The 12,241-nt window shown below is 32.1% G+C and overlaps 1 protein-coding gene across 11 annotated transcripts in view; it reads right to left on the reverse strand.

Moving 5' to 3' along the window:
- Positions 1-12,241, reverse strand: part of Pot1 (protection of telomeres 1) — a 104,718-nt gene that overhangs the window by 49,727 nt on the left and 42,750 nt on the right. For all 11 annotated transcript variants that reach the window (XM_076862094.1, XM_076862087.1, XM_076862006.1 and 8 more), the window contains one exon: positions 427-557. In XM_076862094.1, the coding sequence (XP_076718209.1) occupies positions 427-557 (131 nt within the window). The remainder of the gene's footprint in view (positions 1-426; positions 558-12,241) is intronic.

Consider the following 12,241-nt stretch of genomic DNA (forward strand, 5'->3'; position numbering starts at 1 on the left):
CTCAGGAGGTTGAGTAAAAGGACTGCCTGAGCCCAGGAATTTGAGGCTAGCCTGGACAACATAGCAAGAGCCCTGTTTCAAAAATTAAGTAAATAAATAAGTTAATTTATTATGATTGTTACTCCTGTCCTTTACAAAATTTTCATATTATGAGTCTATATTTGAAAGTAAGAACACAGAATGGCCTTAATGTGAATCTGAGCATCTAATATATTTCTGAGGAAGAAGAACTGGAAATTCATTTAAATGAAGTGATATCACACTATATATTATTTGGAGTCTGATACTATTTACATTTCTTCTTATCTTCTGAAACACCTGATGTCATGCTCTAAACAAAGCAACTATACAAATAGTGCTAACTAGCTTCAGTGAACGGCAGAGTTCTCATTAAAAGAATATAAGTTATAAAAGTATGAATTATACCTTAAGCCTGTGAAAGCGAACAATGTCTCCAATTTTATAAATTATTGGAAGGGCTTCATAGTTTCCACTAAAAAACAGGCAAGTTAACTTTACATTTGTCTGATCCACAATTGTTACCACCGAGCAATAATCTGGAAAACACAAAAATATTGGCCTAACTTTTAGTATTTCAAAGCATTTGGTGAAATAAAATTATGCTTATTTCAAAATGCCATACTTTATTATTTAAATTTTAAAAGAAAAGGATGAAATATGAAGACATTTTCTTGGTTTTAAATATGCCTTGTCAAACTAATCTGTAAAAGTGTTCCACAAAAATTACTTTAGAAACTGTAGTAAAACAAAATTAAAGACTCAATTAATTTTTCTGGAGAGGCAGTATCTTCTTTTATTACTCCAAAGTTTGAAAATCATAAAGTTGATGAACATAGTCAAATAAACAAAGTATAATTCATAAAGTAAGCACATTTAAGTTTAGAATAAAAAGAGTATATTTGCACCAAATATGATGAAGTCATATTGTAACTACACAAAAATGCTATATATTGACTGCAGTGCCAGGGATCAAACTCAGGGCTTCATGCATACTAGGAAAGCACTCTACCACTGAGCTGTCCTTGGCCCCCCAATTTTTTTAAAACTAGAATTTTACAGTAAATGTACAAAAAAATATATGATTCCTAGAAAACAGTTTTTTGATAACAAAGAAGTAAAGATATACCTGAGAGATTGGAGGACAATGGGTACTGAAGAGCAATAACAATGAATAAAAGCAAAGAACAAGGAATGAAAGTTAAGCATATTATTTAAAATCAAAGAGCGTTGATAAGGAAAAAGTGAATAATAAAAATCTAGAAGGAATAACATTTTCCAGAGTAAAAGAATTTCAATAATCTAAAAGCATTTCCCTCTGATAATAATTGCTTGATAAATTACACTACATAGTCATACTTTAAAAATTGTTTCTCAACTCATAAGTAAATCCTAGGTATAAACAAATATGGCAGGAGCTCAAGTTGGGTGGAAAGTAAATACAGAAGTTAACAACACATTGGTCAGTGCTCTTTTCATAAATCTAACAGCTTTGGAAATTACAGATCAAGTCTGAAAAAGAAGTGTATCTTTGACTACTGAAAGTTGAAACAGATATCAGAACAAATCAGTCATCATAAAAGACAGATATGGGAGAAAAAAATGATCTGCCAGTATAGAAAATCAATAAGAAAATTTGTCCAAATATGCCATGGTTTGAAAATGAGAAAAAAAAAATAGGCTAACTAGTAGGTAAAAACTTCCTGCTGAAACGCAAGAATTAAAAAAAAATACAATAAACCTAAAGGAAATAGGATACAGTAGTAATTTCAAAGAGAAAAAAATTAATTTTCCAGCAATATCAGTTTTTAGCAATAAACAAAAATATTATTTATTATTCTTCTATATTTGCAACTCACCTAAGTTAATTCCTATTATGTAAATTAAAAAGTTTTATCAGAAAACAAATCCTTTACCTACAATTCATCCACTGTTCTTCCACACAACGTATCACTAATATTGCCTCATGTCTAACAGATATGATTTAATACAGGATTTTTGGTAAGAGCTTCCAATGTTTCTCTAAGCACTACACAGGTTGTTAACTTTGCAACTGGATTCACAGGCATATGACCATGCTACCTACCACCTGTCCTGCTTATGAATAATTACCTCTGTAATTTTGGTCCCATTTTCCACAACAGTGATATAATTTACCAATTTCGTAGTGAAATGCACAGCTGGTTTGCCAGAAAATAACAACATACTTTGAATAAAACACAATTAGTTTGAAAGTTTTAAGTTCCTTAATATTTTATGACAGATAAAACATAAGGGCAGAGATCACTATTCTAAGAAAATCTGGCACAACTCATGGTACACGTCATTAAACTTAGTCCTTTTACATTTTTGTTTCTTGGCAGCCTTTATAAAGCACATAGCTGATTCACTTGTAACAGAATACAAAAACTTGCGTTTCATATTTGTACCTAGTCACTACTTGCATTTATGTCATTTTAACCTGCAGCAATTCTACATTACTCCTCTCACTTTAAATGCTTTGAAATGATCCATTTTTATATACTGGGAATATAATGCAAGAGCAAAACTGCAAATTCATGACATAAATAGTTGAATTTGAATGTTAGCCAAGATGAACAAAATCCAGTCCTTGTAGTACTAAGATGATATTGAAGAATGTAATAGCTGTAGGGGACGGGGGAGTATGGGGATTTTGATTTTTAAAAATCAGGCTTAATCTAAATTTTAAGACTAAAAAAGTTTTACCCCCATCCCCTTGCTCCCAGGAAATGTCAACCTTCAAAAGATGAGTTGCTGGGAAATGCCAACCTTCAAAAGATGAGTTGATGGATAGAAAGACTCTAGGTAATATTTTGGTAAACACTGATGTAGGCCCATTATCTAAGTAGTCTTTACAGGGTCATCACTAGTTTTGTAGTGCTTTGTGCAAAACCGAATAGACTCCCTTTTTTCAAAAGTACTGATGATCCTCATCAATTTTACAAAAAAACTTTATTGACTCCAAGAGAGTAGTTTTGGCTACTCACCCATATGCACTCCTATCTGATCTCACATGCACACCCAGAAACAGTGATAAAATGGACATATTCTTTCCTCATCACTACTTACCTAGGAGTGACTGTGCCAGGTTAAAGGTCTGTGCGGGATTGGACAGCTAGGAGAAAGAGAAACACCTCAAAGGATGCCCAAAGTACACACACAACAGTTGTGTGTGCAAGGAGTATTATGTCTGCATGCTCAGAAATCTGAGTATGTAAATAAGATGGCTGAGGATCTAGGTTTATGCAAGAGAGGACACTCCTCAGTTCGATCAAGTCTTGGCTGTAAACCCTGAAATATCTTTTACCTAAACAACTCTATTACCTGGATGGAGCACACACCTCTACCAATAGCATGCTAAGTCCATGTTCCTAACTTTCACTTGACCCATGTTTTCTCCTTTGGAAGTACTACCACCTGAGACTTTTGGCAAATGTAAACCAAAGAGACTCACCATGTGCTCAAGGAAGAAAGGGAAGTAGGCAAGCAAGGAGGAAGGGAAGGAAGATATTTCTATAGAATAAGAGCTTCCTTGAAAGCAAAATACACACACACACACACACACACACACACATACACGCACACACACACGTAAATAAGAATTCTTAGGCATGACTTTCTTAATTCAATACAAGGGATGGGGGAGAGTGGATGATATGCAACAGTTGAATCACCTGAAATACTATTTTAACAGAATGACTTCCCTTGCAGTTTGAATAAATCTGCCCCAAATGTAAATGTCCTTGAGGATTTTCCTCCATTATCCTACATCATTAAAATCTTTTTTGTTGGTTAATATTTTGTATTGCAGTAGTGGTAATCCCTTAGCTTTTGCTTTACAGTTTTCCAGACCCCATTTAAAAAAAAATTAGTACATAAGCAAAGTGAATAGCAGATTCACTCATTATTTTATGTCACACGTGACCATAGTTCATAGAGAATACTAAGTGAGTGAGACATGGTCCTGCCTCCCATGAAGTTTACCTTATTGATTTCCTTGTACTGATTTTACATTTTTATAAATTAATGTTAAAATCTTAGTTTTTATAATATGTTATGCTTCTATTTGCTACTGTAGAGTTTAAATTCTCTACATAGGTAATGACTCATCATGGTAAAGGCAGAATTAATGATGCACATGACATTTTCCAGAATAAATGGAAATACACATTTAAACTTGATGAACAGTCAGTATTAAGATGGTCCCAGAGTCTTGCTGAGCATTACTTTATTTATTTATTTATTTTAGAGAGAGAGAATTTTTTAATATTTATTTTATTTATTTATTTATTTATTTTTGAGAGAGAGAGAGAGAGAGAGAGAGAGAGAGAGAGAATTTTAATATTTATTTTTTAGTTTTCAGCGGACACAACATCTTTGTTTGTATGTGGTGCTGAGGATCGAACACGGGCCACACACATGCCAGGCGAGCGCGCTACCGCTTGAGCCACATCCCCAGCCCTAATATTTATTTTTTAATTTTCAGTGGACACATCTTTATTTTATTTTTTTTCAATGTGGTGCTGAGGATCAAACCCAGCACCCCGCACAAGCCAGGCGAGCGTGCTACTGCTTAAGCCACATCCCCAGCCCTGAGCATTACTTTAAATATTCACATTTTAGAAAAGTGGCAAAACCAAAAGTTTTTATAAATATTAGATACAAACCCTGCAGTTCAAAATGTCAGGCAGAAGAAAAGACCTCAAATTAAATTTCTAGATATGATTCAAGTTCAACCAAAGGGTCAGAAATTAAGTCTATCATGGGAAGTTATCTATTATTAATAATTTATTATTTTTGTCATTTTTTATAACTAATATGTCAATGTTCCAATTTATATAGAGCTGAATTAAGCATTCTACTGAAAACCAACTGAAAATATAGTTTCTCTGTTAAAGTACTTTGTTCCTAGGTCTTTAATAGGAAGAAAGCTGCATTACTTAATGGTCAATAATACTGAAAGATTACTATATACCAGGCAATAGGGTAAGCTCTGTGTTTGTGTGTGTGTGTATACATACATAACACACATATATGTGTGCAGGCGCATATTTATACATGTGTCTAAACATACACACATATGTACACTCACATATCCATACACATACCTCCTTAAATATTTTTTGTCTTCTGGAAACTATGTTTGATAAGAAGTAGTGATTCAGTTTCATTTATTTCAAATGGTCACAATTGAATTCTTATATACTTGAATATACCAGAAATTATTCTTCCAGCTTTAAAACAAGGGAACTTCTTGTGGCTGGGGTTGTGGCTCAGTGGTAGAGCTCTTGCCTAGGACATGCAAGGCCCTGAACTCGATCCTTAGCACCACATAAAAATAAATAAAGGTATTGTGTCCAACTACAACTAAAAAATATATTATATATTATATATATATATATATTTTATATATATATAAACAAGGGAACTTCTTAAAAAGGTTAGTCAAGCTATCCAAGTTTTAACATCTTATAGGTCACAAAGCTGGGATATAAACTTATTTGCCTGTATCAAATATTTCTATGCTGCATGCTTTTAAAAACCTGAACAATAACTTCCAAAATGTAAAATATTGCACTCAAAATTGTGATGAAAGCTTGAGTAATTCTAATTATATAAAATCATACTGTATCTGAATTATATTTACAATCTTTACAATTTCATGCATTTATCTTGAAACAGTTCATTTCTGAAGAATTAACACATCATAATGAAAAAAATATATAAATTTACTCCATAGAAACAGACGCAAGGGCACTATCAAGGTTTCTATTACTGTATTCCATTCATATGAAGCTTATCATATATGCTACTTTGCAATTCTTTGTGATAATTAAGATTTATTTTTGATTCATAAACTGAATGAATAAAAGAAGAGTATTTTTAGAAAAGTAGTCTCTCCTCAGAGTATTTGTAAAAAGTTAAATACTAATGGAAAGACAATCAAAGATGTATGTTTTAAGTGTAAGACGACTTAAAGAACAGTCTATTGAACCTTGAGTGGTAAGAAAAAATAGAGGGGCAGTGGAGTTAGGAACAGGGCAAACTATGGCCCAAGGGACAGATCTTGCCGACTGCTTGTTCTTCAACTTTGCAAAGCATTCAACTTTATTTTCATAAAGATAGTGTTTTCACATTTATATCTATATTTAACTTCTTATTTAATTAGAATAACAAGTGAAAGGAGTATCAACAGATCTGAGAACAAATCAAAATATAAGAATACAATTCTTGTAAAAAGAGAGCTTCATTTGTGGGAATAGAAGTGTGAAGGTGTACTAATCAACTCCTACTAGAGGGAATTCAGAATGAGAAGCATCAGTTACATGGTTTTACAGATAAGAAGAAAACAGATAGGAGTTAGAGTTTCTAATTTAAATAATTCAGCTATGTGCAAATGCCCAATATCATACAAAAGTAATTTATGTATTAGAATGGAAAATATATTTTCAGAACAGGAGACTTCTGAAGAATATCAAAGGGGAAATAGACAGCTTTTAATCAGAAGACAGAGAAAGACAGGCTTCCAGACTTAGCATCAAATCTTCTCAATTCACTGCATTTATCACACATAGTAGCTGATCAATCAAACACATGGCACATGTAAAAATTCACCCCCCTAAAGCCAGTGGCAGACACAGTCTCTGTATACCTCAATATTTTCTTATCTGAAAAAATGGGTAAGTCATAGTATTCACCTCAATGGACTGTTAGAATTAAACAAGTGATTACTTGTGCAGTGCTTAGAATAATGCCTGGCATGATAAATGAGCACTGAGCAGTAGTAGCAGGAAACGTAGAGAAAGTATTTCTTCTAGTGTACATAATAACAGGGTTCTCCAATAAACCTACATATGATCTTAGAATCTGTCTAAAGAAAATATATAGTATCTAAAAATACTTTGTCAAAATACGGGTGCCAATCTTTAGATTAAGTTTGGCAAATGAAATGGAAAGTATAGATTCAAAGGATTACAAAAAGATTTAGACTTGAATTTCTACTGGATTAGTTACTATTAAATATGTTTTTTTTCCAGAGAAGACTCTCATAGTTAACAAGCCATTCTGAAAAGAAAATTCACTTGGGACACAAGAGTTTCTGAAAAGATGGAAAGTGAAAAATAACCATTAACCTGTCTTACCTTAATCTTAAACTTAATTAAAATGCCAAAGAGACAAAGACAATTCTCATAGAGCAAAGGGTAATCAAGAGCCAAGAAGCTCTAATATCTAGATTAAGATTTAGGATAAATATACTAGCAAGGCAAAAAAGCTAACATAGATTTTTTAATTGCTCCAAGGAAATATTGTATTCAAAAAATAAACCAACTTCACAACTTTCAATAATGAATTCACAGAACAATACAAGTATTTATTTTCACTATGACTTATTTCTACTCTGTCCTAAATGAAGATACAAACTAAAGGTAATTTAGGTCTTTCTTCATAGTTAACATCTCCAGGGAAGATGGGCAAAGAACTTTAACAAATCAACGTTTTTATCTAAATATAGCCTTCATAATATATATGTTTAAACTGTTGATTGACTTTAATGCTTTAGTAATACTTTATAATTTGATTTCTGACAAAGCATTTAACTGGTTTAACACTTTGGTAATACTTCCCATAACTTGATATAAATCTGAAAAGATAAAAAATGACAAATCAAGCACTCTATTCTGCAATATTGAGCAATTCACCTAATTTCCTCAGCATGATTAAGTATAAATTGCCTTGGAGTTTTATTATAAGGGAAAGTTAGTACTTCATCTAAGCAAGGTCTTTAATCAAAGAAGCATGCATGCATAAATAATATAATATGCAAAAAACTCCTCTATGAAAGCTGCTTCATCTCCTTTTTATCTACTTCTGTACTTCTGTTTTTAAACCAATCAATATTTTAGCAAGACTCTCCCATTTGAATAAAAGTATCTTATGGAAATATTTAAGTACAAACTATGAAGATAAATTACTGTATCAAGACCACATAATATATAATCCTATTTCTTTTATAAAAAAACTTATTATACAATAAGGACATTTCTTTATTGTGCTGGGATGAGGTTACATAATTTCCCTTCATATTTTATTGTACTGTAAAAGAGCACTGAAGGTAGAACAGAAAGCAAATGGTACGATACATATTATATATTACAAAATACACACTATAGATGATAAATATTATATGTACTATATAAATTTTAATACATACAGATATAGACTAGATAGGTGGAAGATCTTTTTTTTGAAATTGACATTTTAATTATAACTTAGGAGAGAGCAAATAGAAACACATGCTCTACCATCTAAATTCATTTTACATGGAGGGGAAGAATAGCAGTTTACAATAGATTAGACAAAGGAGAATGAAGGGAATGGAGAGGGTAAAGAATAGAAAAGACAGTGGAATGATTCTGACATAACTTTCCTACGTACATATATGATTACACCACAGTGAATCTCTACATCATGTACAACCACAAGACTGAGATACTAATTAGAATAAGATGTACTCCATGTTTGTAATAAATAAGTCAGATTATACTCTATTGTCATGCATAACTAAGAAGAACAAAAATTTTAAAAAGTAAAAAGTAAATAAACAAATCCATTTTAAATTGGATGAAAATCATAGCCATGAACAAGGTCAGCAAACTATGATCTATGAGGCAGCTGCCTGTTGTTATATAAAACTTTATTACAATACATTCATTTATATCATGCCTACAACTGATTTCATGTTGTATGGCATTTGGGAGGCAATGTCTATCATTAAACTAATTTGGGGATCACAAAGCACCAGACAGAAAACATTTTTTGCTTTGCAGAACATATTTTCTGCAAGAAAATTGAAAAATTCCAAGTTGAACCGTTGTAAATCTGAAGAGCTGAACTGATATATACATGCTTCAACAATAGATTGATCTTGAAAAAAATCAGACCATGTGAAAGAAGGCAGGTACAAAAGCCACATATTGAATAATAAGTTTATAGGGAATGTCAAGAAGAGGCAAATTCTAGACTGCTTAGTAGATTAGACAAAGGGGAATGAAGGGAATGGAAGGGGTAAAAGAATGGTAAGAAATAAATTTCTCTTGTGTATAAGCTGCCCAGTCTATAATATTTTGCTACAGCAGCCCAAACAGAATAAGACATATATAGCATAATCATGCAACTTCTGAATAAAAGTGCTTCTGTTAAAGAAATACAGGTGGTCCTCTCTTGACAATGGTTGAGATTACAATTTTTTAAATTTATCATGATACAAAGAGATACATATTGAGTAGAAACCATCCAGCAATTTTTGTCTTTTGCTAAGTTAGCGCTGTCTTCCCTGATACTCTTTCATGGTGCTGAACAGTGGTACTGAGCTGCAACTCACAGCCAATCAAAACACACCTAAGAAAAATATCTAAAAAATATATATATATATACATACATTTTTTGTTGTTTTTCCCAGAACAATGCAGTATAACACCTTTGTACTGCGCATTTATGTTATATTAGTATTATAAGTAATCTGGAGATGATTTAAAGGAAGGATATATGTAAGTTAGTACTTCGTTATTTTATATAAGGGACTTAACCATCTGCCAATTTTGGTTTCCTTGTGGGTCTTGGAACCAATGCCTCATGGATACTCTGTGTTTGTGTGTGAATTTGCCCTTTGGTATATCTTATGTGTAATTTACTTAAGAAGCTAATACTACCCTAATTTTAGAGAAGAAAAAAAATCAGAACTTAGGGTATGAGTTTTATATAAACTTTACTCTGGTCTCAAATATATTAGATTCCATATACCAGCATATGTATGGTAAATACACTCAATATATTCCTGAAAGCCACAAAAATCCACTAAAATAATAAACGAAGAAAAGAGACAAACCCTGAAATTCACAAGTGGATAATATAATCATAAAGAAAATCAAGACTGAAACAAAGATTCCTAAAAACTCCAACACCCCCAAAAGTTCCTATAGAGACTGCAGCAAAGACTTTGGCCAATGACAAAAATTTGTCAGCATCTGAAAAGTCTTCTTTTTAACTGACAAATTATCACAGGTTAAACGCTGGGATCAGAAAATTAATTATAGACTCCACAAATCAGTACAGATATGTAAGTTATCTATATATCATGTTATTTAGTAAATGATTTTGAAACAACAGATCAATTACCAACAAAACATCAGATCATCATATCTTAGAGGGGGATGGACTTTCCAAAGAAGCATGTAGAAAAAAAAATACTCCATCATATTTTAAATATCTGTATCTCAAAAATTACCAGCAATGAATGGCAATAATTGTGAAAGGCATCTTTAACATATACGACAGAAAAGACATTAATATCATTAGTACATTAGTAGCTCCAGAAATAACAGCAAACAACAAATCAAAATATATAAAAGAAAAGATATTTTAGATTTCTTGACTAATGATATAGAAAGTGTGTGTGGGGACAAGGGGGAGTAGTATACTAAAGTAGAAAGAGCTCTCAAAAATGCAGATGAATGTAAAAGGAATTCTTAATGGTAAGGTCTCAAAATCCTAACACCAGTTATGACAGCCCCATCATATGAAGTATTTGCAACATTGCAAATATAATCTGAATGAATCAGTTTATCACATTTTAAATTAAATCTAGAAAACCATAAATTAAATATAAAAATATTTTTACTTTGACCCCAGGTTCTTAATAATGATCCCTAAAAGACCGCTACAACAGCATAAAATTAGGTTTCAATACAATGGGGTTTTTTTTATTAGTTACACAAGACACTACAATGATCTTGACATATCATACATTTGAATCAAATGGGGTATAATTTCTCATTTTTCTGAATGTACAAGTTGCAGAATCATTCATATATATATATATATATATATATATATACACACACTAGTCCCGTATATACTAGTGTCTATTTTATTCTTCTGCCCTTCCTATCTCCCCTTTCCCTCCCCTTCCCTCCCTTGACTTCTCTCTACCCAATCTAATGTGACACACTTTTTCCCCCTTACATTGTCATACATGTATTCTGTATAACAATGAGAGTCTCCTTCCATCTTCAGTCCAATTCTCCTTCTCCCTCCCTTTCCCTCCCAACTCTCTTCCCTATTATTGTTTTGAATTATATTTAAGTCGACTTCCTCAGCAGTTGACTTTTGAAATTGAAAAATTCACTTGTCATTACAGAACTCTGGCAACTATGACTGCTGTCTCCAAAATTTGGAATATTGTCCTCCTTTTCCTCATCTATCAAAATTCAATTCACCTATGAAAGTTCAACTAAAATACTAGATCTCTTAGAAGCCTTTCCCCTGTTAGCATTTATCTATGTTCACTGCCAGAGATCTTTGCTTTTTCCTTCAGTTATGTATCATACAACTAACTATGTCTCATATTAGCAAATCTATTACATTATGTCTTCCTTGACAACTCAGTCTCTTACTATTTTATCACTGTGAACACCTAGGTGTAACCCAAACCTACAAGTGAGAAAAAAAAAATTAACTGAGCAAATAAAAGAATGCATCACAAATTTTAAGATAGATTGAGAAAAATGTACTAACTTTTATGATTCATTAAAACAATTCAAATTATAAACTAATGAAATATAGGGGTAATTCTCTAAATTAACAAGCTATTAATTCACCAAAGGAAAAGATCATAAAATACAAATGCTAGAATATGCACAGAAAGCCAGATGGAAGCCTCAGCTTCATTCAAGAAGTCATTCCTGAACATAAGTAAACAATATGAAGATATGGTGATGAGAAAAAAATCATTTTTCCCCACCTCCATTCTCCAGATGGAAATGGACAGACTAACTGGAAAACAGTATGAGGCAGATGAAGAAGAGAAGCTTAGCTCAACCTTCCAAGTCTTTAAAAAGAGATAAGTGATGACTATCCATGGCCTGGATGCCTTCCATTTCTGAAAAACTGTCAAGAACCTATGAAATCTTGACTTATTCACCTAGAATAATACAAAATAATTCATTTTAGCTCTTGCAAAATGGAAAACTCAGTGACTCCAACATTATAATAAACTGTCACTCAACTTTAAATTATACATTCAAAAAGCATAGAGTAAAACATAAAATTTTGATAGAAAATCACTGTTAAAAAATCTCCAAAGTCAAAAGAAGGCAGCAATGATTCTCTCTTCCTAAAACTGTATCATACACTCCATGAAGAG

Source organism: Callospermophilus lateralis, chromosome 1, assembly GCF_048772815.1.
Source record: "Callospermophilus lateralis isolate mCalLat2 chromosome 1, mCalLat2.hap1, whole genome shotgun sequence".
In the NCBI taxonomy this organism is placed as follows: Eukaryota; Metazoa; Chordata; class Mammalia; order Rodentia; family Sciuridae; genus Callospermophilus; species Callospermophilus lateralis.